Source organism: Nasonia vitripennis, chromosome 1 (assembly GCF_009193385.2).
Source record: "Nasonia vitripennis strain AsymCx chromosome 1, Nvit_psr_1.1, whole genome shotgun sequence".
In the NCBI taxonomy this organism is placed as follows: domain Eukaryota; kingdom Metazoa; phylum Arthropoda; class Insecta; order Hymenoptera; family Pteromalidae; genus Nasonia; species Nasonia vitripennis.
The window spans coordinates 3,503,058-3,527,448 of NC_045757.1; the positions used below are offsets into that span (position 1 = coordinate 3,503,058).

At 47.7% G+C, this 24,391-nt stretch overlaps 5 protein-coding genes across 10 annotated transcripts; 3 read left to right on the forward strand and 2 right to left on the reverse strand.

Moving 5' to 3' along the window:
- The first annotated feature begins 52 nt into the window (after positions 1-52).
- LOC100123869 (leucine-rich melanocyte differentiation-associated protein) lies at positions 53-2,806 on the forward strand. Its single transcript, XM_008204812.4, has 5 exons — positions 53-313; positions 392-619; positions 980-1,373; positions 1,454-1,597; positions 1,728-2,806. Exons 1-4 carry the CDS (start codon positions 191-193, stop codon positions 1,531-1,533), a joined length of 825 nt encoding a protein of 274 aa, XP_008203034.2. The 5' UTR covers positions 53-190; the 3' UTR covers positions 1,534-1,597; positions 1,728-2,806.
- LOC100123872 lies at positions 1,593-17,487 on the reverse strand. Of its 4 annotated transcripts, none has more exons than XM_031922142.2 (21): positions 17,094-17,487; positions 16,460-16,690; positions 16,249-16,364; positions 15,341-15,674; positions 15,055-15,252; positions 14,743-14,977; positions 14,592-14,669; positions 14,312-14,529; positions 14,004-14,227; positions 12,009-12,715; positions 9,937-11,924; positions 6,841-9,499; positions 6,303-6,756; positions 5,742-6,188; positions 4,637-4,800; positions 4,334-4,521; positions 4,146-4,248; positions 3,904-4,065; positions 3,587-3,810; positions 3,284-3,495; positions 1,593-3,201 (listed from the first exon to the last, which is right to left on the reverse strand). In XM_031922142.2, exons 1-21 carry the CDS (start codon positions 17,156-17,158, stop codon positions 3,047-3,049), a joined length of 9,162 nt encoding a protein of 3,053 aa, XP_031778002.1. In that variant the 5' UTR covers positions 17,159-17,487; the 3' UTR covers positions 1,593-3,046. The 4 variants fall into 4 exon arrangements, with proteins under 4 accessions (XP_031778002.1, XP_031778001.1, XP_031778000.1 ...); XM_031922141.2 differs by having other exon boundaries at positions 6,303-6,759; XM_031922140.2 differs by having other exon boundaries at positions 14,004-14,230.
- On the forward strand, positions 13,397-24,134 carry LOC100678092 (diphthine methyltransferase). Of its 3 annotated transcripts, XM_031922153.2 has the most exons (6): positions 20,671-20,809; positions 20,916-20,968; positions 21,037-22,236; positions 22,328-22,972; positions 23,256-23,391; positions 23,459-24,134. In XM_031922153.2, the coding sequence occupies exons 4-6, from the start codon at positions 22,339-22,341 to the stop codon at positions 23,790-23,792; spliced, it is 1,104 nt and encodes a 367-aa protein (XP_031778013.1). In that variant the 5' UTR covers positions 20,671-20,809; positions 20,916-20,968; positions 21,037-22,236; positions 22,328-22,338; the 3' UTR covers positions 23,793-24,134. The 3 variants fall into 3 exon arrangements, with proteins under 3 accessions (XP_031778015.1, XP_031778014.1, XP_031778013.1); XM_031922154.2 differs by lacking the exon at positions 21,037-22,236 and having other exon boundaries at positions 20,609-20,809; XM_031922155.1 differs by lacking the exons at positions 20,671-20,809; positions 20,916-20,968; positions 21,037-22,236 and adding an exon at positions 13,397-13,792.
- Positions 18,049-20,495, reverse strand: LOC100123874 (dnaJ homolog subfamily C member 8). Its single transcript, XM_001607592.6, has 6 exons — positions 20,308-20,495; positions 19,809-19,967; positions 19,678-19,744; positions 19,503-19,597; positions 19,289-19,428; positions 18,049-19,214 (listed from the first exon to the last, which is right to left on the reverse strand). Exons 1-6 carry the CDS (start codon positions 20,383-20,385, stop codon positions 18,977-18,979), a joined length of 777 nt encoding a protein of 258 aa, XP_001607642.1. The 5' UTR covers positions 20,386-20,495; the 3' UTR covers positions 18,049-18,976.
- Positions 21,041-22,180, forward strand: LOC116738499 (cyclin-dependent kinase 2-associated protein 1-like). The gene has a single exon (XM_032596698.1). It carries the CDS (start codon positions 21,118-21,120, stop codon positions 21,427-21,429), a length of 312 nt encoding a protein of 103 aa, XP_032452589.1. The 5' UTR covers positions 21,041-21,117; the 3' UTR covers positions 21,430-22,180.
- Positions 24,135-24,391: the final 257 nt, after the last annotated feature.

The following is a 24,391-nucleotide window of genomic DNA, read 5'->3' on the forward strand; positions in this document are numbered from 1 at the left end:
GTCAGCTGGCGACATCTGACGGATACTATAATCAACGAAGATGTGTCATATACGTAAAAAAAATGTATCGCGATTATCTCCGAGCGCATCACTGGAAGTGCGCGAGAAACGAAAAAGCGAGTCCGGCACGCACGCGTTATCTTATTTGCGCTTCTCCGGCGGCCGGACAGCTACTTATATATACTTGCTTATGCGCGGCGAGATTACCTATAGTCCTATACACATCTCGGAAAACGTGCCTGGCGTCAACAAGATGGCCGGAAAGAACGAGCAAGACTTCAATCGCAGCGGTCTGACCGTTTCTCAGAATCGGGTACGAAAAGCATATCGTGTTATTTAATAAGCAAGTGTGGTTATGGATAAACTTATTTATTATAACTTTGAATTCCAGGCGTGGTACACGGGACAGCGAGCTCAGAGGATACCGAACGGACTCGTGGGCCTGGTGGGAATCGAGTGCATGGGACTCGATCTGTCCTACAACGAGCTGACCTCGGTTTCGGCGCTCAAGGATTACCCGTACCTCCAGGAACTCGTTCTTGATAATAACGAGCTGAAAGACCTGCGAACCCTAGCCGAGATGCCGTTGCTGACGACTCTCAGCGTCAATAATAACAAGGTAGATGATCGTGATTGGAATTTTTACACGATGATCGGTAAGGTCGCGATCGATTTTTGGGGTAATGATGCACGATCTTTATTAGCGAGTGGTTTTTCGAAAAATTTTTTCTAGCGAGTTACATGGTCACTATACTCGTTTATCTCTCCAGTACGCCGCGTTAAGAGGGTCACTCGTCGTTCAGTTTGATAAATGTGTAAGAATAAGTGTGCAATCTCAATAAGTAAACAGATATAGACCGTACGAAGTATAACAACGGTACAACGTATCTACGAAAGAAAACGCTGTTTTTTATATCGTCGTAATAATTCGCTTTACACTGCCTACACTGTAGTAATTAACATTAGATATATCGTAAAGATAGGAGACATCGACGCAGCCCTGGAACGGATAAGACAGTGCTGTCCGCGGCTCGTGTACGTCAGTTTACTGGGTAATCCAGGATGTCCGGATCAGCTGACACAACCGCAGGCCAACGACGATGACGATTACGAGCGATACCGGCTCTACGCCATATATCTACTTCCGGATACCTTGAGGTTCCTCGACTCCAGGCCCATCACAAGACAGGAGAGACTACAGGCCAAGAGTCGTGGCAGGTTCCTTAAAACCATCAGGTTTGACAGTAAGGACGAGAAGGAGGTGGTATCCACCAAGTCGTCGTCGGGTAGTACAGAGTTGTTCGACGAGGTGGACTTTCACGTTAATTACACTCCGTTGCCGGTAACTGTTAGAAGTCCACAGGATCACAAAGGTCGGTACAATAATCTAATCTCATTTGATTGTAGTGTTTGTACTTTGTTTTTTTTTTAACATAAGTTGCTTGCCGCGCAGTTGCCTACGGAAAATGCAGGTATCGTTATTCTGGAAAGAACTCCGAGGGAAATCGTTTCATATCGAACAACGACCTGTGAGGCATATCGATGATCGCGATTGCTGTGCGAGAGACAAAAATAAGGCCATTTCTAACGTGTCAAGGTAGAAAAAAGAATTTATTTTCATGTACATCGCTAATATTCAAGTATAAATAGATCTCTTTAATTTCGCTCATATATATCTATCTATGTATAATTTCTATCTATCTATATATCATCTCGTTCCCTTGCAGAAATAGGAATGCATATACGACAAAAGGACGACAATTGCACTCGAGCTCACCCGCTACACCTGTTCGAGGAAATATAGATTGCATTTGGTCCTTTGTAACACAGTTTTCTCATCGTGCTAACGAGCCAAGTTTGCACGTGTGACAACAAATCATGTAATGTAAATACTATAAGAACTTATATGTATGCATACATATTGCACATACGCGCACAGATCACGTACGAACCGTTTCGAGAAATTCATCTTGGAGGCAGTATCATTAGCCCGAACTGATCACCCTGTTGTTTTCATGTATATTTTTTTTTTTTATATCATGTATAATTGATTTTTATTATCAACTTATAGGTATACGCTAATTAAAATCCTAGTATTTTATCAAGTTGATCAAGTTGAGTCTTCTTAAAGAAGAAACGTCGCTTAAGTACTATGCATCTGTCTAAGTACATCAGCCTTACGCCTCTTCGAATCGCGCGCGAAGAAACATTTATTTTTATTACTCACTCTTTTGCTACTCTTTAATACTCTAATACCGAACTTGATAGTTTAATTCTTCCTCCGTATACGCAATCAATTCTTTCGCAATCGTAAATTTGTATATTTATATATAACATATAGTTTTCTGAATTATACATATATATATATAGGTTTATCAAATCGATAATCTAACGTATTTAATCGCTCAAACACACCGATCACCATTAACATTGGCTGACGTGAAGTTGCTTCGTGAAATGCTACCTTACGCCGGTTTTACAAAAATTGGAAGCATGTTGTTCTCGCCGTGAGAGAAAACTGTTCGCAGATTACGACTTAACAGTGATCGTATTTCGTTTTTTACAAAGTACTTTTGGCCACGAAGAATGTATATAAACGAGATGGGTGATTTTTGTGTTAAGAAACATTAAAAGCATAAAAGTGCGGCTATTTGGCATTTGGCTTTTCCCCGTACATGTGTATGCATTTGTGTCTATATAAAAGAAGCCAATTTTTGTAAAATATTATAAGAAATACAAAATAGCTTGTAAGTTAAGTGTAAATATTTTTGAATAAATATCGAAATAAAAGTTTATTCTTCTTTAAGTTAGCTCATTGCTTAAGTAACCTGTTCCTGATAATCTAAGTGTAACACATATACTCGTAAAAAGGAGCTCCTAGGAGAAATAACAGAGAGTACATAAACGACGAACGAACGATATCTGTTATAAAAGGAATCGACTTTACGACAAATTGAATAATCTCTAAATTACAAATGTACATGCTAAAGGCACTTTCTTTTTGTTCTCAATCGGCGCTTACGATATTCCGGAAATTCAGTATCCCCTAGGAAGCACCGGACTTCACGTGATTATGCAAATTCGGCCTGAGTGTTACGGCGCCTTCCACCCAAAAGTTCGGTCGCTCGAGCATGTTCTGCCAAAGAGACATTTCGCGGCCAGTAGCATCCATCCAATCTACTGCTTTGCCGTAATGTTTGCCTAAAATTGAAGAAAAAAAACAAAATTATAATTTGCGATATTTAGAAAAGAGTATCGTAAAATTACACACTGTGAAACTAACCGGTACCAAGATTGAAGCGCACGCCTCCGAGGAACTCGTTGCTCGCTATCCGGTCATGGTCCCAAACTGTGAGCTCAAGACCTCGATCGGCGAGTTCTTGAAGACTAACATCTTTATATACGAAAGTGTGATTCCAAACAGGTGAACCAGTCGATCGCCTAACGACCGCCGTCTTCTGCTTGCTCGAACGTCCCTTGTCCGGAAGCAGATAACTGCAACATAATCGATCGAGTTATACATTTCTAGTAACATCGTTTAATAAATATAAAGCTACAAGTTACAACAAAAAAACGAAGGAGATACCTCTTGCAGAAGGGATCACAGGTACCGGAGTTCTTGGCGCGCGTCTGTAGATTTCTCGCCTCCTTGACGAGCACGTGGAGCGCGCCCCTGCTCCAACTCTTCTTGAGTTTGTTCGTTGCGCTATCTCCGCGGTCTCGGTCTTGTCGCGCCGGATCTGGCGGCACGAATTTGAGACCGACTATGACCTCACCCTTATACGCTATCGGGTCGTCGAAAGGCTCGGTCTAAAAATGTTGATCATTTTAGTACATATGCAACTTGCACAAGCTATCGGTGTAAATGCTACATATAAAAGCTATAGTGAAGAATGAACTAACCCTTTCTTGCAGAGGATACCACTGTGGCCGAGGATCGTCGAAGATTTTGTTTTCAAGAGGCATTCGTACCTCACCGAGAAAATCGTTGCGACCGAACATGTCCGAGTGCCAGACAGTCAGCCAGAGTGTTCGCGATTCGAGACTGTTGAGACTCGTGTGGAACTTTAAAAAAAATAATAAAGTTATTTAATTAGAACAAATTATGGCGGAAGACATATGACAAAACAATGACGAATAATTACCTTGAGTGTTTCATCAAAGACAGGATTAAGAGTGTGCTTCTTAACCTTCGTCTTTCGTTTTCCGCTTTTCGATTTGTCGGGTAGCAGGTAAACCTTGACGTATCTACATAGACGAAAACGGTGTAAATTAAAAAAAATAATAATAATAGTTTTAAACAAGTTGAGAAGTGCTAATATTTAAAACGTACGGATCGGATCGGTTGCGTTTGACATCGACTGGCGCCAGGTCCCTGCACTGAGTTACGTGAACCTCGAAGGTCAGTTGTTTGTAGTCGTACTGCAGTGAAAACTCGACCTCGCCACGTACGGCAACCGAGCCGCACCAGCGGCCTTCTCCGGCTCCACTGTACACCGATGCCATCGAGTCCGATCGAGCCTTTATCGGATAATAAATTTATATTTATTAGATATTAAAAAAATTATTTCTCGCAAACGATAATGTTTTTTGTTTCGACCTGTTTCAAGTTTAGATTAATAATAATGATACCAACCCCTAAGCTGGAGAGGGAAGCTCTCGTGAGATGCGTCGAGTGCATGCCTCGGTCGATGTCGTCCATGAGGTCCATGCTCGCATGATGACTCGATGTAACGTGACGCGAGCTCGCACCTATTATCGGTGTGCTGCATGCCTCCGACAGACTGCTCGCCTCGTCTCCTATCATCCAAAACAAACACAAAAGCGATTGTTAGAAAGAAATTTCATCGAGTACTCGGCTCATAATTAGGAGCGCTTCAACGGACGCAAAGAGAGAAAGAGTCGAATGTGTGTCAAGGTGAGAGCTATTTCATTTCCCCTTTTTCACCTGCCGAGATTCACGATTGCGGATCTAGTTATCGGGAGAGAAAAATGGTCAGAGCGCCAACTAGCGCGGGGAAAAAAGAAAATCGCGCTTCATTGGAAAACGCTCCGTCTCCAAAATTTCAATCACTCTGTCGTTGACTTTCTCTCTTAATGAGCCGACGGCGTGCCGAGCGAGCGGAACTATTAGCTTATAAAGAGGCGACTCGAGAAGCTAGAGAGAGAAGTGTCTCCTTTCCCTCTCTCTCTCTCTCTTTCTTTCTCTAACTCCATTCGCACGATGCTTTCACGTAACATTGTATACTTACTCGCGCGGCTCTACGAATCGATAAGCGACGCTCCCAGTCCCCTGGGGATCCCCCGACAGTCTCATTATACAAAAAGAAGAATTAATTACTTAACCGGCGCGTTCCCCTCGACGAGGGAATTTCGAGAGATATGACCAAATCAAGAAACGCACGCCGAGAAAGAGAGAGACGCGCCCAACTAGCTCAGCCAAAGGAGAGTAGGACAATTATGGTAGCGCTCGGTCGCTTGCGCGTGCGATGTGGCAACGTGTACACAACGCTCGCGGCAACCGTTGGCTCTCCTATTCCGAGGAATTCAGCCTGCTGCTCCGCTTTGCTCACTTTCTACGCCCTCCTTAGAGACTGCACATAATGCGGACGCCACGCTCTCATCCTCCTGTACAATATCTATCGGCGATTTTACCTTGACATTCCGCGAACGCGACTGTCTATTTTTCTTTCGGAAGGAAATTAGCAAGATATACGCTTATGAGCGGAAAATAGACCGACCTGTCGAGCCAGAAGCAGAGATGGATGCACTGCCAGATACATTAGCGCTGGACGATGCATTGGCGCCGGCCTGACCGTGACCCAGACCCTGCTGATGTCTTCTCGATCTTGACTGGAGCTGCAGGCCAGGTGCACTGAAAGCCCTCTTAGGCCCACCTTGCGGCAGACTCGCAGCCGTGCTCGAGCTATTCCTGTTGAAGCCTGGCGGCCTGTATCGCGCTGACTTGACGCCGGCACTCTGCTGAGGTAGGAAGTGGTAGACACTGTGGGCCTTGTGCATGTTCGCTGAGGAACCACTCTGTCGAGGTAAGGAATTCGTTGCGGCGGCTGCTGTGGCCATCTGCATTCCTCGTGGTAGGGTCGTTGCGCGAGAGTCGCCTGGATGACCGTTGTACTCCAGATCGTCGTCCTCCTCATCTTCCGTGTCTTCGTCTCCCGCCGAGGCACCTGTTGATTGTTCACAAATAACCGAACGTGTAGATACCATTGGAAACTTGGTAATTGTTTACGCAATATAAATGGTACACATTTTCATTTTATCAATTCGAAAATATCTATTACCTGACTCTCCCCTATTATGAGCATCGGGTACCGACGATCTCCGCCGATTGCTCCAAATCTTTTCTTCGATCGAACCTCCCGCGAGCACGGTATTACCACTAGCTCCAATGGTTCCTCCACCGATAGAACCGCAACTGCGAACCCTGTCGAGCTGTTCTCTGGAGAAGCTCTTGGGGTTGAACAAGAGGTCACCGGCACTGCGACGCTTCGCAGCCATGGCCGAGGCACTCACGTCACCCCCGGAGCAAGCCAAAAGGCTGAGTTTAGTGCGCGAGTCCGCAGCCATGAGGGCAGATTCGAAGCTGCCGCGCCAAGAGAAACGTTCGTAGTCGCTTGCCTCGCGCTCTTCTGCTTCTGGTGGCATGCTCGTCAACACCGAGCTGCTGCCCACGTTGTTCGCCTGGCTGTTGTTTATTAGAAGCAGAGGGTCGTGCGATTTCGAGCGCGGTAACTGCTGCTAAATAGATTGACGTTATTATCCGGCAGAATAGATTAAATTAGGTAATTAAAGAAGGTTGATAACAAAAATAAAACATACCAGAGGTGCGCTTGCGGAATCTGAGGTCGAGTCGTCGTCCTCTGTCGTGGATGCCGACGAGGGTGTTCGATGATGGGGGTATCTCCTGCTCCAGCCAACGCCGGAGGAGCCATGCGTATAACCGGCGCCAGCACTCGAGGAGTTGCTCTCCGAGACTTCGTGCATGAGAGCGACGAGCCGACTTCCGATGTGATGCATTACCTTGGCGATCAGAGGTGGACTGCTGTGAGGCGTTGTTGAGCTTGCGTCGCTGTTAGCTACATTATTTTCATGACCTGCCATCTTCGTGAAGCTCTGCACGAGCTTTTGATAAACGAAAGCGGTGTCTTTGCCTTGCTGCTGCTGTTGATAGTGATGCTGCGTTTCCTGCTGTGCTGTCGACGAGGCCGGTGTACCATCTTTGCCATCGGCCAACGATGACGTTCGCGAGTCTTCCGCGGAGACGGCTGCTGCGTGATGCTGCTGCTGCTGTGAGGTGGTCGTATCGAACTTGTTGATGATCTGCTGACAGCTCTGCGAGATCTGCTCCTGTAGAGCCGAACGCCTGCCACCTGCTGTCGCTCCTTCCAAATCCGAGCTCGTGTAGTCCGAGCTATCGTACGAGTCCGACCAAGTGTCCTCACTGCTGAGATACTCTACGATCTCACGCACTTGTTCATCCCTGATACCTGGTACCGTCTTCATCAGCCGAGTGAGCTCGTTCTCGAAGTAAACTAACTGTGGCGGCTTCGTGCGATGCGACTGGCTGTTGTAACCAGCCCGAGCCTTCGGGTAACCCGATAGTCGTGGACTGGGACTCGGGGCAGAGGATGTCGTGCTTGATGCCGCACTACCTGCTGTCAACGTCTGGCCCTGTTGCTGCTGCTGTTGCTGCTGGTTCGCGTTATTATTAGAGTTGGCCACCATAGTCTTGAAGAACTGGCGCATCTTTGACATCATGAGATTCGTCTCCTCGTCGCTAGACCAGTTGTTGAAGCTGTCCTTGCGCGAGAGCCCACCGGCGCCCGGCTGGTGCACCTCCAGATCCGGAACTTTGTTGAGTCGGTCTCGGAACCGATAGCTACCACTAGCACTGTACTCTTCTCGCTGAGTGATCTCCACGCGCTCTTCTCCGTTGCGATCGTCGCTGAACAACAATCGTTCGGTTCGCTCCATGTGGTAGTGATAATTCTGATGGTGGTCTTTGGTGTGAGCCGTATCGCTGGCCGAATTACCCTCCATTGCCTTCGGAGTAACCTCTGAAACATTGCCTTGTTGTCTTGCTGGTTGTTGCAGTAGCAGATCGTCGCAGCTACCCACGAAGCCTGAGTCTCTCGACTGTTGTTTAGGCCTGTTGCTCGAGGACGAATCTAGACCGGAGGCGTTAACAGGTGCAGCGACGACGGCAGCGGCGTCAACAACCTCAGCCGCAGCCGCAGCAGTTGACTCGTCCTCGGCAAGCAACTCTGGCTGTGGTGTCTTGACGCCATCCTCGTCCGATCGACTGGCCGTCGGTTCATCTTCCGGCTCAGGAGTCTTGTTTCGATCTTCGCTTACCCTTGGGCTCTGGGCGTTGCTCCTCAGCTTCTTCTTCTTTCGTTTGACGGTATCAAACTGGCCGTCTGCAGCGATCGGTAATCCGTTACTTCCTATCTCCTCAGCACAGTCAGTCTCTGTGGAGCTAGCTTCCGACTGAGACTCCTGTCCATCGGCGGCGACGTCTTGCAGACTCTGGTGCGAACCCGAGCTGTGATTTTGTTGTGAGCCGTGAGCCAATGCCAACAAATTATCCAAGGACGAGCTGTGAGACCGACCAGTACCACGTGCGCGTACCAACCGTTTTCTTCTCTGTGCCTCGGGACTGGGTCTACCTTCCGAATCACTGCCTACCGAACCGTCCGAATCTCGCCTATCCTGTTCACCACCGAGAAAATCTGACAGGAAATACTTCTCCAAGCGGCTGCTCGGAGAATCCGACGTTTTCTCTTGCGCCGAGGCGTTGTTCTGCGGTGTCGAAGCTCTTTCTCGTGACAGCGAATCCAGACCCTCGGATAGAATACTAGAACTTTCGGAGAGACTATCGACGTCCCCGTTGTCCGAGCCTCCGAGTCCGAAGAAGAGATACTTGTCGAGATCAGGTGCCGAGGCTGAAACTAGCTGGTGCCTTCGCCAACTCGCAGCCACTTGTTCGCTCTCGCTCTCCTCACAGGACTCTTCGAGGATTGTGTGCAAAGTGAAATCGATGGCCTGTCGATGGTAGCCACGCAGCTCCTCCTCGCGATCGCCTCCAAGATTGTTACCGGATTCGTCTTCGGAGCTCTCTTCGGTGCCGGTTGTCGCGCTCTGCTCGTCCTCGTCGTGCGAGATCTCCTCCACCCACGAATCATCGTCGGCCAGACCCTCCTCGAGAATAAGCGGACCGCCCCGTCTCGCCTCGCCGCTCGTATAGCTGTATTCTTCGACGACTGGCTGAGGTGCGGTAGGAGGGTTTTCCTCGCGGCTGCAGAAAAATTTCGGGCTGCGAGAGTTGGCTTGCTGTTGTTTCGTGGCATTTTTCACGGATTGCACGTCGTCGCTCTCGCTGGCACTTCCTACGCTGAGACCGCTGTCCACCTCTGGCTCCGGGAGAAGGCGCTTGCACGGTAGAGGCCTTTTCGACAGACCTTGTGCGCCATTTTTTCTGTAACAGATTTCACAATTTTTATTACTCAATTTTTATACAGAACCACTTAATGCTGTACGTGATTTTCAACTTTGCGCAATGCGCTCCGCTTCAATTAATAAAACAGATACGAATCAGCGCCTCGAAGGAAATGATATCTAAGATAAATTACGCGCAACAATTTTATAACACCGTCTCGAATCAGCAATTGAATAGTCTTACGAATACGTTCACCTGGCAAAAGATAAAATTCAAGTGAAATTAGCAGTTGCAGCTTGGCTAGACAAGTTTAAAGCGACTTTCTATGGGCACAGTAAACCGGAAAAAGCAACAAGAGCAACGGAGCTGCACTTTACGCGGAGTCTTCGCGCGCACCGACTTTCACTGCTTTACATCGGCGTGTGACTGCCTGGAGCAGCAGAATAGCATAATAATCGATCGCCGTGGATTATCACCGTGCGACAGCTTCCTGGTTCGCGTCGGCTGCAGCGAACTGCTGAAAGTATCGTGACTGCTCGTGAGGCTGGGGCTGCAGCAGCGTCGTCGTGTCCGAAGTGATAACGTTAACCGGCTGATAAGCCGCCTGCGTTATCATGACGAGGCTCCTGTATTTGTTGTTATTGGCCTGGAGATGACTGTTGTTGACACCTGCGGCGGCGATGTTGTTGTTGACATTGTTGAGGTGGTTAAGGCTCAGATTGCCGACTTTGGGAGCTACCCAGTCGCGGCGGACCTTCGGGAAGGAGGGCAAGCAGTCATCGTCCTCATCCTCTCCCTCCTCCTCTTCCTCCTTCTCGTCGACACAACTGTTATTCTCTTCCTTCCGAGTGGGCGTGCGTCGCTCGACTGGCGCGCGATACCACGAGCGATCCTCGCCGCTTCCTCCCACCTGCTCCGTTGACTCGCTGCCTCTCACTCGCTCGGTGCTGGCGCTGCTTTCGTCATGCGCGCCACGGGCTGTCGTCATGCTTTCCGACGGCTGCCGCGGCAGCAGCTCATCGTTTTCATCTTCGAGACTCTCCAAGGCTTCGTCACTCGCGGGGACGATGCTAGCAGCAGCAGGACTGGCGTTCGCGTTCTCTTCGTCTTCGGGCTGTAGCTCGTCGGCGGCATCGACCGCTGCGCTCAGCAACGAACTGTGGGACGTGCTCTTCTTGCGCTCCGGTGGCAAGAAGTGCGTGCTGGGCAAGCCCTTGATGTCGAAGCTTGCTGGAATCTGCCATTTCTTGCGCGATTTTGCCATCAAGGCTGCGCTGCTCTCCGAGAGCTGCTGGCTGCTGCCGCCCTGCTGCTGCTGCTGCTGCTCCGTCGAGACGCGCGGCGGCGTCAAGCTGTACTCGTGCAGCTCGTCGCTACTACTGAGCGCGCCGGCGTTGCTGCTACTCTCACTCGAACTGGGACTCGAGCTGCACTTGCTCTCCCCCTCTTCTCTCTGCAGTCGCGGCGGTGGTAGAGGCTGCCCCTCCTGTAGCGTCCCCTCTACCGCGCTCGGTGCCGCCAGCAGCGCTCCTCCGACATCGCGAGATTCTATGCTATCCTCGAGATCCTGCATGCTCACCTCCAGCGAGTCGGGCATCACAGCTGAGTCGTTCGATGACTCATCTATCTCGCTTAGACTCTTGCTTTCGTCCTCAGGATCCGCTGGATCCGGTTGTTGCTGTTGTTGTTTAGGAAAGGCTCTGTACTGCCCTACTGTGGAGAAATTCCTACGGACAGGTGAATTGGAGCGACCTGCCGTGTTTTCAGGATCGATCGACTTGATGGATTTGAGCAGCACGATATTGTCGTCGTTGTCCTGACTGCTCGCGAGATAGATTTCGTCGTAGCTGGCAATCTCCTGGCGATCGCTCACGCAATACCGATTCTTTGAATGATGCTGATGCTGCGGCTGTTCGTCTTCCAGCGAGGAGCTGTCCTCGGACGACTTCTCCTCTTCGGCCTCCAGCTTGTCGTCCTCATCGATGTGTCGAATCTGGCGTAGAACGACCGAATCGTCGGCCTCCTTCTGTTGATCCTGCTCCGCTAGCACGCTCACCCGGCGCAAAATGATGGGTTGACCCTCGCGAGCCGAGTCGGAGTCCTCGTTGTCCTCGATGTCATTATCGCTGGTGAGCGAGTCGTCGTTGACCACGAGCACGCGCGAAAACCGATGCGACGCCGAATCCTCGAGGTCGCTGCTGTCGGCAGACGAGCGACCAGATGAGCTGCGAGAGTCCTGCTCCTGGGAGTGACGAAACATTCTCTGCTCTTGCTTTTGATCTTCTTCCACTTCTGCTGATCCTGCTGCTTGTTCTACTTCTTCGTCCTGTTCTTTCTCTCCTTTTTCTTCTTGAACTTCTTGACGCTTTTGCTCGTCTTCGACGGGCGGCTTCGTTAATTCTAATGGCTCTGTAGAGTTCTTTTGGCACTTGTTCGTCTCCTGCTGCACTTGTTCTGGCTCGTTCTAAAAAAATTGAATAATTTGATTCGTAAAATATTGATTCGTGAAACAAAACTTTTTCGTAAATTATAAAACAGAATCACTCACCGATCTGCGAAGAGGTTCACGCAAGTTAGCAGAAAGCTCTCTGGTAAAGAAGTGAGGCTGAGCTTGTGATAATAACAAACTCGATGGATCGAATCGTGGATTCCAGGAGAACCACGACGCTGCAGCGGCAGCGGCAGCCGCTCCAGGATCACACACCGCAGCTCCTCGCAAGCTAAGCGGCAACGGCAAGGGTGACAACGACTCGTTACCGGTCCACAGAGAAGCTGGCACTGGCACGGGATACGGCACTGGCACAGGTATCGGCACGGGAACAGGCAGCACCTTGGCGTTCCTCGATCCACCGCAAGCCTGGCAACAACCAATGGACGACAGACTGCTGTGCGTATTCGTCGGTCTCGCTGGACAGCAGCTCCAATCCTGGTTCGCCTGATTAGGTCCACCTCTGATCTGCGGCAGCTTAAGCGAGTTGCTCTCGAAGTAGTCCCAGTCGCAGTCCTCGATACCACTCGTCTGCTGTTGCTCATTTGCAACGGCATTGTTGTTCAGATAAGAGGAGCCGGAGCAGCTGCTATCGGCATCGTCCTCCTCGCGGCCCGAGGACGAGTCCGAGCTGATAAAGACCAGTCGTCGATAGTCGAGCAGCGATGCCTCCTCAGCGACGACCTGCTGCAACGCCGCCGGCAGCTCTTCCGGCCCCGCGCAACAACTGCGCGCTAGGTGAGACCTGCTGCCTCGTCTTCGAGAACCTGCAACGAAAAGTTTATAACGTTATTATACACTGGTTACCTGCAGTTGTGCACACCTCAATGCCACGCACTCTACGACTTTTGGCAGCTGTCGCGACAGTTGGCCGCTAGCGCATCAGGGCCACCGAGTCGCGCAACGTTCGCGTTCTCAATAACGATCGGCACACCAAGTATTCGTTATTATTTAATTTTAGCACTGCGCGCGAACGCCGAGAAAAATGTCGTAGCTCCGCACGAAAGCAACGAGATGGACGATGCTATAGCCACGGGCAATAGCGTGTACCTGCCGTGCGCGAGTTACAAGTTCAACTACCGCCGCTCGCGCCGCTTCGCTTAGCCTTTGTACAGAGGCGCATGTACACCCGGCGTGTGGGGAGACAAGGGCTCTACTGCCTACTCAGCGGGAATCGAAGCGTGAAGCCCCCGAACGAGCGAGCGAGCCTTCGATCTTGCTATAGGCAGGTCGACTGTAGTACCTGCGTCGTATATAACACACTACGTCGTGTAGGTAGGTATATGCACTTGTCTTGCTCTTTTTTTCTTCTTCTTTTTCCCTCTACATACACTAGCTGCGCGTGCGCGATAATGACTTTTATTACTGCGCTTCACAACTGCTTTCTAGCGGAGGCTGTTGTTTTTTTTTCTTCTATATACACGCTTTTTTAATTCTTATCTCTCTCGAGCTTTGTTGTGCGACGCGATGATTCACGCGGGTGCGTAGGTGTGTCGAAGCACATGTGTGCGAGAACTGATACGGGTTATCTCTCTGTGTGGATGAAACTCTCGAGCATGACGATCAATGAAACTGGAATTTTATTGTAAAATAAGATTAGTCGAAGGAGCACGTACTACAGAGCAGTGCATTATCTCGCGCGATATTGGCTATCACATTTTTTGGCAAGCGCTGAGGCTCGCGATAACTAGCGCAGCTTGGCGCGCTGTTACCTAGTTCAGTAACCGTTGGTCCACATGAGATAGAAGAAGATGCAAGCCCCGGTGTAGAGCAGCAGAAAGTATATGGCGATAACGCCGGTGAGCAAGAGCTGAACGATCCTCCGCCACTCGACGCCGAAGATGGTAAGGCCCGGTTGTTCCTTGTCCATGGTTATTCTCCCGGTGAAAAACTTGCACTGCGTACGATAAAACAGCTGCGAGCGTATACCGATTGCAGCGAAGCGCGACGGGCTTCGAAAATCGATAAGTCGCGGTTCGTCGTACGTGCCGTAGCGGATTAAAGCCTGCATCGTGCCTGCGCTTCTGACAAAGGCGAATCTTCTGTGTTATATACCTTGTGCGTCGAATTGCCGACGGCGCCTCAGCATCATGCGGCTCTGCGAGCTTTGGCTGCCGCGCGAGTGGTCCTCGTGCTCGTCCTCGCCGGCGCTGGTTGCGCTGTCGCGCTGCGGTACCTCGTCGCAGCTGCCAGTGGATGGTCCTAAGGATCCACAGCTGCCGTATAGCTTGACGCGCCGAGCAATGTCCACATAGCTCGATAAACTCGAGTCGCCCAGTCTACTGGAACATCCGAATTTGCTCATTCGTTACCGTTCTTCTTGTGCATTTTGCAGCCCGTAGAAAGTACGGTGCAAGACTTACCTTACACCCTCGCTCCCACTGCTCTCGTATTTGGCACTGCTGTTGGACTCTCTGCGAGTCCTGGTAATGGCATCGCGAATTCGTTGTGAAGCTGAGCTCGATTCGCCTCGGTCGCCCGTGGTTTTGCGAGGCAAGGCCGGAGTCGGCTCGCTCTCGCTCTCCCGGGGACTGTACTTTGACGATCTGGTGCTCAAGGGACTAGCTTCCGGTGAAAGATGCTGCGAACGGAAAAATTTTCTTTACATGCTGTTACGTTTTCTTGAAAATATATTTGACTTACGCTGGAACTCGGTCGGTGGGCTTCGTCGGTTTCGTCGTTCGACAGTTCCTCCTTGGATAGTTTCTTCCTCACCTCGACCTACGCAAATCGTCACCAATCATTTCTATATACTGAACTAATGAACTGCAGACAAAAACCGTAGACCACTTACGTCCGGAGGCTCGTCGATCTTCTTAGCTAACATCGTTGCCTCCGACAGCTCCTGTTTACTATCCACTTGTCGTTCGAGACTCATGTCTCGGTTCGCCTCGATTCGAGGGCGGCCGTCGTTCTCGATCTCCCCCGAGGACGGTCTCACTGGCACATTCGATAGCACTTCCTTTCGCTCCTGCTGGCGCTGCCGTTGTTGAATCGACGGCGACTCGTCGAGCATCTTCGGCTCCGCACTGCAAGGGAGGAAAAAGAAAAGTAAGTGAATCGATCTTTAAAACAATGCTGCTGCAACTATTATCACGAATCTTACAACGCTGCAGTCTCTTCTCGAGTGTCGCGCCTCGTCCTGCCAGCGGGTGTCGGAGGTGGCAGGGTCTCTTGCGGATTTTGCTGAGAATTGGCGCGCGCAGCGTCCTCCTTATTTCGCGGAGACAGCAGCTTTGGTATAAAGCTCGGAATACTGATGTCCTCGCGGCTGCGGCGCAAGTCGTCCGTGCTCCCGCGATACCTGTGTTCATACGATACAGCGTTACGTATATGTTTTACATACGCTAAGAGTTTATTGCTTAAAAAACCTGAATATGAGTGGACTGTACCTTTGGGGTATCAGGGAGCGTTTGGGCGTCTCGTTGGGTCCACGGATGTCCTCGAACTCCCTGGAGCTCCGGTTGCGGAACACCGGGATGCTCGACTTCTTCGGTTGCTGCTGCTGCTGCTGTTGCTCATGGCTGGGCTTCTGCGGTGTAGTTTTACAACTGGTGCTGACTACTCTAGGCGGCTTGATGAAGGACTCGTGCGTTATGGACCTCTTCACAGTGTTGCTGGTGTTGAGCTCGTCGATTATCAGAGGTGAGCGACGACGTACTGGCAGACTGCGGTAGAGCCGGAATTCCGTCGATTTGCGAGAGGCTGACCATCGACCTGGGGGTCCTATTGCGGGAATTGGAAACGGTTAATATTATTATTTTTTTTTTTATTATTACACTTTATGATAACAGCTGAGTAAAGAGCGAAATTTCTAGCTATCGTGAATTTTTCGAATATCATGACTTCTCGGAAAAAAAAACGTGCCTCCGCTCGTGAATCGCGTAACCAGAGCTCGATTTTTTTTTTTTCTAAAATTAGCGCAGCGTCCACATGACACGCGGTACTTAGATAAGCGCTGAATAAACATAAAAGCGTGTGTTCCGTAAAAACGCGAATGAAAACTGTTGCAACAGATTTCGAAACACGCCGATCTCTTTTCCAGTAGAGCGCTATTAAAAAAAAAAAAATCGAAATCACCGTGATTCCATAAAATTTCCGCTATTGTTTCCATATAAAGCTACATCGAGCACACGGCGTTAAGAGAATTTCACTTTCCACTCTATATACACACACAGCATCCCGCGCCGAATCGTTATCGTCTCTCGCGGACAAAGGAAGCCAGTCCTCAGTGTACACCGACTCTCTTTCTCTTTCTCTCTCTCTCTCTCTCTCTCTCTTTCTCTCTTGCTGAACTCACCGTTAATCGTCCAAGCCCGACGTATGCTGTACTTGAGTATATTCAACGCCGTGAGGTAGTGCTCCCTCTTGGTGCCTCGTCTGGAGTCGGCCGCTTGCACCGGACATCGCAGGTCCCTGCACGAGTGTAGTTCGCACGTTCGAGTATGAGAATAGTGTATTCGCGGCGATAAGAAAATCGGTAAAAAACTCGTGTAAGTAAATGCACTCACTGGATCCTGTGGCAGACGTTACAGAGCCAGTCGTTGCTGCCGAGGTTGTTGTTCTGCGGAGAGGCAGCAGTGGAAAGAGACTCGCGACACTGCCGGCAGACTCTGAGCCTGCAGCGAGGACAGGCCGCTCCGGTGTTGTAGAACCTACCAAAGACCGATCCGCATCTCGCGCAGTTGCGTCCCTGCTGCTGCTGCTGTTGCAGGCGTCCGCGTTGCAGCTTCACTGGCTTGCTGGAAAGCAGAGAGAATATTGTCCAGACTATTGTTTATACGCCGCGTTACATAATTGCGCAACATAACGCGCGCGAACGAAAGAAACAGAGAGAGAGAGAGAGAGAGGGACTATAATACGGATATGTATGTGGTTCTCGCGAGAGAGCCAGGTATCCGTAGGTGTAAGGAGACTGGCGCGCGGGGGCGTTGCTTACTCTCCTCCTACTTCTTCTTTCTTCTCTCTCTCTCTCTCTCTCTCTCTCTCTCGGACTCGAGATCTCCCACTACTATATGGTACTCTCCCTTTGTATACTTATACGTGCACTCCGCCGTCTTATATACACATATACACACCTATCACGTCTCATTTACTTGTGCTGCATACATATACCTATATATAGATATTGGTGCGTTCACCTACCCAAGATCGGCGAGCTCGGGCAAGAGCTGCTGCTGCGCTGGCCGGCTCTTCTCGCTGCTGGACATGGCCCCGGGTTGTCCGGTGTGTACGTGTGCGTACCGATATATCAGAGGGGTCGCATCTCTGCTGCAGTCTCGCAGGCGCCAGTCAAGGACACAAGAGAGAGGGAGAGAGAGAGAGATGCTAGCCGATCTGCTACTGCTGCTTCCAGGAGCTTTTCATTCTTCGGCGACACAACGCTGTTCACTTCGCGCACCTGAGAGCTGCACGCACAACGTCTAGCCGCGGATCTAACGATTACGGAACTGAGAAAGAGAGAGAGAGATAAGACTGCCGCTGCCGCCCAAGAGGGCCACGAGACAATTTCACGTTTATTTTACACACGCACACAGCTGCGCCGCGCGAGCGTGCGAGCAGCAGCTACTTGTTGCATACACCGCACGATCCGATCGCTCCGCTCCGCGCTCTGCAGGGTGGATGTATATAGGTATACTCCGCGAGTATACGCGGGCGCAGGTTCTCTCAGAGGGACACTCCGCGCGTGTGCCGGGGTTGCGGCGGCCGGTTGGGAAGTGGAAACTGGAAAGGAAAACGCGTATTCGAGAGAGCTGTGCGTAAGGAGAAGGGGATATTTTTTGAGAGACGAGAACACCTGGCGCGAGGTGGCGCCAGCCGTTGGAGTGGAGGACGGATTTGAAAAATTTTTTAGCTGCATTTTACTCTAATACTCGTTCGGTGAGTGTTTGGGCGCAGTCGTTTGCGTGAAAGTTAGACGAGTAGAGGAGATTGGACGTAAGTGGGTGTAGTTCTCGTTAGCTTTTAACTGCGAGGTAATCGAGGAAGCTGTCTCGAGTACCTACTATTAAAGATACATTAAGCGTAACTAGTCCGCTTTGACCGCGCGCGACTCACTGGGAATCGGGTGTGGGTTTTTGACAGAATTAGTACTGCCCTCTTAGTTTTAACGTTTTTATTTATTTTTTTCTTTCACTCCAATGCCTTTGAGTTTAGCTACCTTATTCTAGAGGTATAATTTCTGATACTCGTATCATGTATAGGTCATAGTTATTACTAAATATTAAAATGACACTCGTCACGATTCGTATAAAAAAGTTAGACCAAAGAAGTGTGTAGGTATATGTATATGCGGATGGTACATTAGTAGTGTGCGACGATTTAGATTCTCCCCGGATACACTGTAAAATCGGCTAATTGTCTGACGATGCAATATATACTAAAAATCATCACTGTATATTCACAAACGCACGCGACACGTCTATACGACTAAACTACATAGGTCCTTCCTATCGCTGTCGTTTTCACTCTCTTGCACTTCGGCAATTGCGACACATTTTACAAAACAATACGTACATCGTCGCTTGTCGGTCGGCTTTGTTAAAATCAATATCTATTTTAATTTTATTCACTATGGCTTAACTCATCAATAACTCTGTAAAAAAAAAAAGTTAAATAAATCGACAATTCGTTTAGGCGAGAAATACCGGAACGAAATTTACACATACGAGCTTTCATTTACGACTCACGCGTGAAGCCTCAGCGTCTGAACGCTCTCGCGTTTGTTGGGAGCACTTCAGACTTTTGGATACACAATAATTTACACTTCAAAATTTCTTGGAGTGAATCGAAGCTTAAACTAACAAAATTCATTCAATTCATTATAAACTTACTGACAAAATCATTGTTCGTTTTCCTTGCACTCCAACAAATTTTCAATATTATAATATAATTTAATATATAGTCAACGATTTGCATTTGTACATTACAGGGGCAATTCAAAGAATAAGTAATAATCTTAGTTAAAAAATTGAGCAAATTTTCCCCACAGCTGTTACAATCGATTCGATTTTCATAACCGCATAACATTATCGAGATTCCGCCTTCGTTTTCGGAGGTTTGAATGACTTTATCTTCTTTTCTTTCTTTTTCTTTGACGGACCTCCAGAACCGGACGTGAAAGCTTTCCAACTGTCGACTCTCGATTGCCTGGATTCTTCAAAGTTCTTTTGCCATTCACGCTCCATCGCAGCTTGTGCTTCGGCTGATATTTCTTCTTCCCGCTTTCGTTTGCGCTGCTCTGCGTCTCGCGATGCCAACTCTCGTCTAAAAATTCACGAATCATCATTAGATGTCCGACTATCGGAAAAAATCACCATGTATTTGATTAATCGTCTTACCGTCTTCGTTCCATGTCGGCGAATAATTTCATCGTCATTACCCAGACCGCATGCCGATATCCATCTTCCGTTTCTTCTTCTAAAACGGCATCGCTAGATAATTTTCCTTCTTTTTTAATTTTTTTCTTTTTCTCTGCAATCTAGATAAAAATAATTAGATGATATGAAAATCCACTTATCGAGCAAATATTTGTATCTTGCCTCATATACATACATTGTGATCTGTTCTTGCTTTTGCCTCTTCAATGACATCCATGCATTTTGCTCTAGTTTCCTCACATTCCAAAGTTTTCCATGCTTTGTTGACAACTGTAAAATGCAACAAGAAAATGAGTATTTCTGTACTTACTAGCTAATAAAAATTGCTTATAAAAGTTAAACGAACGTACTTTCAAAAGCTTGCTGGGCTCTTTCCGAATCATCTTGATTCTTGTCTGGATGGACTAATATTGACATCTAAAAAAAGTGAAATGTAACAAAAGCAATGTACAACCTTTCAGTAGACACTAGTTTTACTTACACGACGATACTTCTTCTTTATTTCATCTACGTCCGTTGTGGGATCGATGTGAAGAACTTCGAAGGGATTCAGGTTGAAGTAGGACGAACCAGGTCTCAGAAGCCTGTCTATTTGTTGCTTGGGCGTGAGAACCGAATCCCTTTTCTCGATCTCCTTTACCTAAAACAAACAATCCGTCTCATTGGCACAAGTAACGACAAAAAGAACATGACTCATTTTAGGTTAGTTTAAAGGTCAAAATTAGATTGCAGGCATCCTAATGTAATTCCACTGCACAATTTTCACAAACATCCGATCCCGCAAAATGCCAGATCTTCGAATCATTCAAAATCAACTAACTAAAGCAATATGCACGACAATAAAAGGTAAATATCAGCGAAAGCTTCGACGAAAACAGAGCTTGTTTATGTCGTTATATAACAAAACTATCCACTCAATTCCAAGTCGAGCACAACGAGCAATAGCTCCAAATTCCGCTGCTTTCAAAAACCGTGCTTACTTCCGTGTAAAACTCGTTGAATTCGTCCTCTTTCTTTTCTGGTAATCCGGTAGGTAAACTCGAATTGGTCGCTGCCATCTTGTCTTTGGCCAAGCACTGCAGTTCAGCTCGACAAGCTCGACTACTCAACGCTATTTGAGCTATGCCAGCCGCAGGACACTCGCAGCTGGCGGTAGTGGCGGCACCACCACACTAGGCTATAGGGACACCCGCAGGTTCAGCCGGTGGAGCCACCTACACTGCATACATTTGGCCTCCGCCGCTTTTTTATTGAAAAATTACACGCTATCTTTCGCGAGGAAAGCTAGTATCGTCGCGATGTAGCCGATAAAGTCGTGGGAAAACGAGTTTAAGACTGCAAATAAGGGAATATAGTTTCGGAGCGCAGTGTGGGCTGTCGTCGTAATAAGATAGTGATGATATATCGATATGTTGTAGAGCTTGCAGCAACAATTGCGGTGACAGTCAGCGCCCCCAGGACTGCAAATCAAAACAAATATAGGTTGGGAAATTCGATACCCCATACACTTGCATCTGCACCGTGCGCAATGCTCTGAACACGCTGTTTTACGTTCGCGACTTATGTTACTTATTATTTTTTTAAGTAGAATAGTTTCGCTGCGAGAGACTGCGCCAGTGCGTTCGAGTGATTTGCCGAGAGGTACGTACGTATTGCATAAGGTATTGGCGGCTTTTTAAACGTAGTAAACGATTCTGTATACTTTGTAGGTTATAACTTTTGAGTTTCTTAATTTTATAAACTGTCGTCTTTGAGGTATAATTTTGCATACCTCCAGTATTTATTATCGAATGCTGGATATGGAAGAAAGCTACAGAAATATGGAAACTCAAAGAAAGATCGCTGAGCCTCTCTTGACGATACCCAAACCAAAGACTCAGTTTCTACAGCAGCAGCCACAGCTGCAGACAAAGATTTCCAATGGTACTGGAAAGTCAAAGTATACGGAGCTGCTGCAGGTTATAGGAGAGGTGGGCCAACACATTCGTCCAAGCTATGCAGGTCATCGAGGTTCTGCGGAGAAAATTAGACAAGGCATCATAAAGGCTCGTGCTCTAGTCAGAGAATGCTTGATAGAGACTGAAAGAAGCTCTCGCCAGTGAAGCTAGTGTTCACTTTTTAAGCTTTTTGCGTAGTATATTTCAGAGTATTTTTACTGAAAATTGTAGAGAGATGACTCAACTTTTCCTAATCTATTAAGATTGAAAGTCAGCCAAAAACTACCTCTCTGAATGCAAGATATTTGCATCTAAGACTTGAAAAAAGGCAGAGTACATTTTTAAATTTATATTACATAGTATTTTTGATGCAATGAATTTTTAATGATGGACCTGATTAATTTTAAGATATAAGTCTTACTGCCAGTCAGTATGTGATAAGTATACTAAAGAAAAATTGTCTTATATTGTCTAAAAAAGAGTAGATTATCAAAGTACAGGAAGAAAGTACAAAAGCATTTATTTTATTAAATGCGGATCTACACTCTTAAAAATATTTTATCCTCTTTGTGAGCACTAATGCTGTTTTTTAAACATTGAGTTTATAGTTTCAATATTTACCCGCATAATAATGCGTATATTATGTACAAAAACTACCAATTCTATACAAGATTGATAGACCACTATTGTGATGAAATGATTGTTGTTTTAACTGTAAAAATATCTAACGCAAAGGCCAACTTTGTACAATGACTAACAATCCCCATTGTGTTTACCGTTTCAATGTATTGAACAATGTGAGGGAGCTGTACACACTCTTTTTGGAGTCATTGACACTTTCTCTTACTATAACAACAAAGATTTGTAATTACCATATACATATTAATCTTAACAATAAATATTGATCTCAACAATCTGAAATGGTGTTCCACTACTCCATTTAAGTTTACCCAAAGAATTAAACCAAAATAGGTAGGTAATCTCACTCAAAGACGACAGTTTTCAATTCAGCAACAGTTAAACAAACTGTCACTTCCTATTAATAAAACAATATTTTTTTCAGAATAATCCAAAATGTTCCGAACACTCGACGTATTCGACACCGAGTACTCGGCCGACTCGGTCGAATGGTGTCCAGCCGAAGACTTCCAGAACATATTCGCTTGCGGTACTTACCAGCTAACAGAAAAGGACGAGAAGGACAACCCCGGCCCCGAGGACGATAAGAAAAAGCGAATAGGCAGGATCTACCTGTTCCAAGTTACCAAAATCGACGAAGAGCCAAAACTGAGTAAACTTCAACAAATAGAGGTGGCAGCTGTTCTCGACATGAAATGGGCCCACGTCAGGTGTCTCGGCGACAGGATACTTCTGGGAGTCGTCAACGCGGCGGGTTTCCTACAGATCTACGAGCTGACCAAATCCTCGACCGAAGCTCCGAGTCTCAGTCTCGTCTCTGAAGTTTCGATAGGTGAGGACGACGGCGAAGATCGCCTCGCGCTGTCCCTGGATTGGTCTACTGGTCGAAGGTTTGATTTGGAAGATCAAGATGTGGAGATAACGGTCAGCGATTCTGGAGGATCGATTTCGGTGCTCAAACTGGGCGACGGTGGAAAGAGCCTCGAGAGGGTTCACTTCTGGAAAGCTCACGAGTTCGAGGCCTGGATCACGGCCTTTGATTATTGGGACACCAATGTCGTTTACAGCGGTAAGATAACTTTTATTTTTAATAATCAAAAAAGTATTCTGCATCGATCGTAAATTGGAGCTCACGCAATCTTTGACTGTACAACTGTACCGGATCAACTTTCAGAACCGGTAGTTTTATTTTTTGCTGAAAAGAATCGCAACGAGTTACGTTTCGAATAAATAAAGAAGGTTCTTGTTTCGTTTACTTTCGCTCCAATTTTTTCATCGAAAGTCTGCGACAATTTTTTACAGCAATAATAATTTGTATGAAAACTAAACGAGTGAAATGATTAATTGCGCAGGTGGCGACGACTGCAAATTTCTTCGTTTCGACACCCGTACCGGCCCTAAACCGACGATGACCTGTCGAGTCCACGAGGCTGGCGTGACGAGCCTCCACAGCAATTGGGAGCGAGAGTACTCCCTTGTTTCCGGCAGGTATACACCTAATAATCTATGAACCGCCTCATAAGTCAATATAAATTGATCGCACGCCCATTTTCAGTTACGACGAGATCGTCCGAACCTGGGACACGAGACAATTGCGTCGACCACTGGGCGAGCTGTCCCTGGGCGGAGGCGTCTGGAGGCTGAAATGGGACCCCCGCGAGGCCCGACTCTTACTAGCCGCTGGAATGTACAACGGCTTCTTCGTAGTAGACTGTGATATAGAACAGAGCCCCAAACTCGTGGCCGAGTACAAGGAGCACAAGAGCATCGCCTACGGCTGCGACTGGTCGTTCGCGAAAAGGGACGACAAAGAACTTTTGCTCGCGACCTGCTCGTTTTACGATCACGCTTTGAAATTGTCGTCCGTCGAGCTGTCCGATGATGCTTAGAGTGTGTGTGTACTGTATAGTGTGTACGATAGCATATTTACGCTTAATGTGTACGTCGTATTTATTTCTTTTAACGTTATAAACATCTTTTCGACAGAAATATAATACGCATATGCGCCCACGCTTGTAACGCCGTGTCGATTCGTTCCGAATCGATAGAGCGAGGGATATACTACATTAGGGAGGGTCTTTCCACCAATATATAGTACACCACCCACCTCCCCCCCGAAACACTTTTGTACAAACGCAAACTCTTTCTCTCTCTCTCTCTCTCTCTCTCTCTCTCTCTTTGTGTAAATAAATGCCTAAGGCGCTCGTCGCCGAATTGTACCAAAAAAAGAACGACTTGCGCAATTTCATCGAGCCCCCTGCACACCTTTGCGTAACATACCGTGCGCGGTTCGGTTTGTCGCGCGAACTCTCCCAGCCGAAAAAAATTTTTCAATAGCGCATCAACGTACAAGTTTCTCCTCCGCTTAATAAGTATATAATGCGCGATGCATTATACACGCACACGCGCACGAGAGAGCCGCGAGAGCGGCCAAAACATGAGCGACCTTGAAACACCGCCACCCATAGGCCAGTGTAGTGGGAGTCGA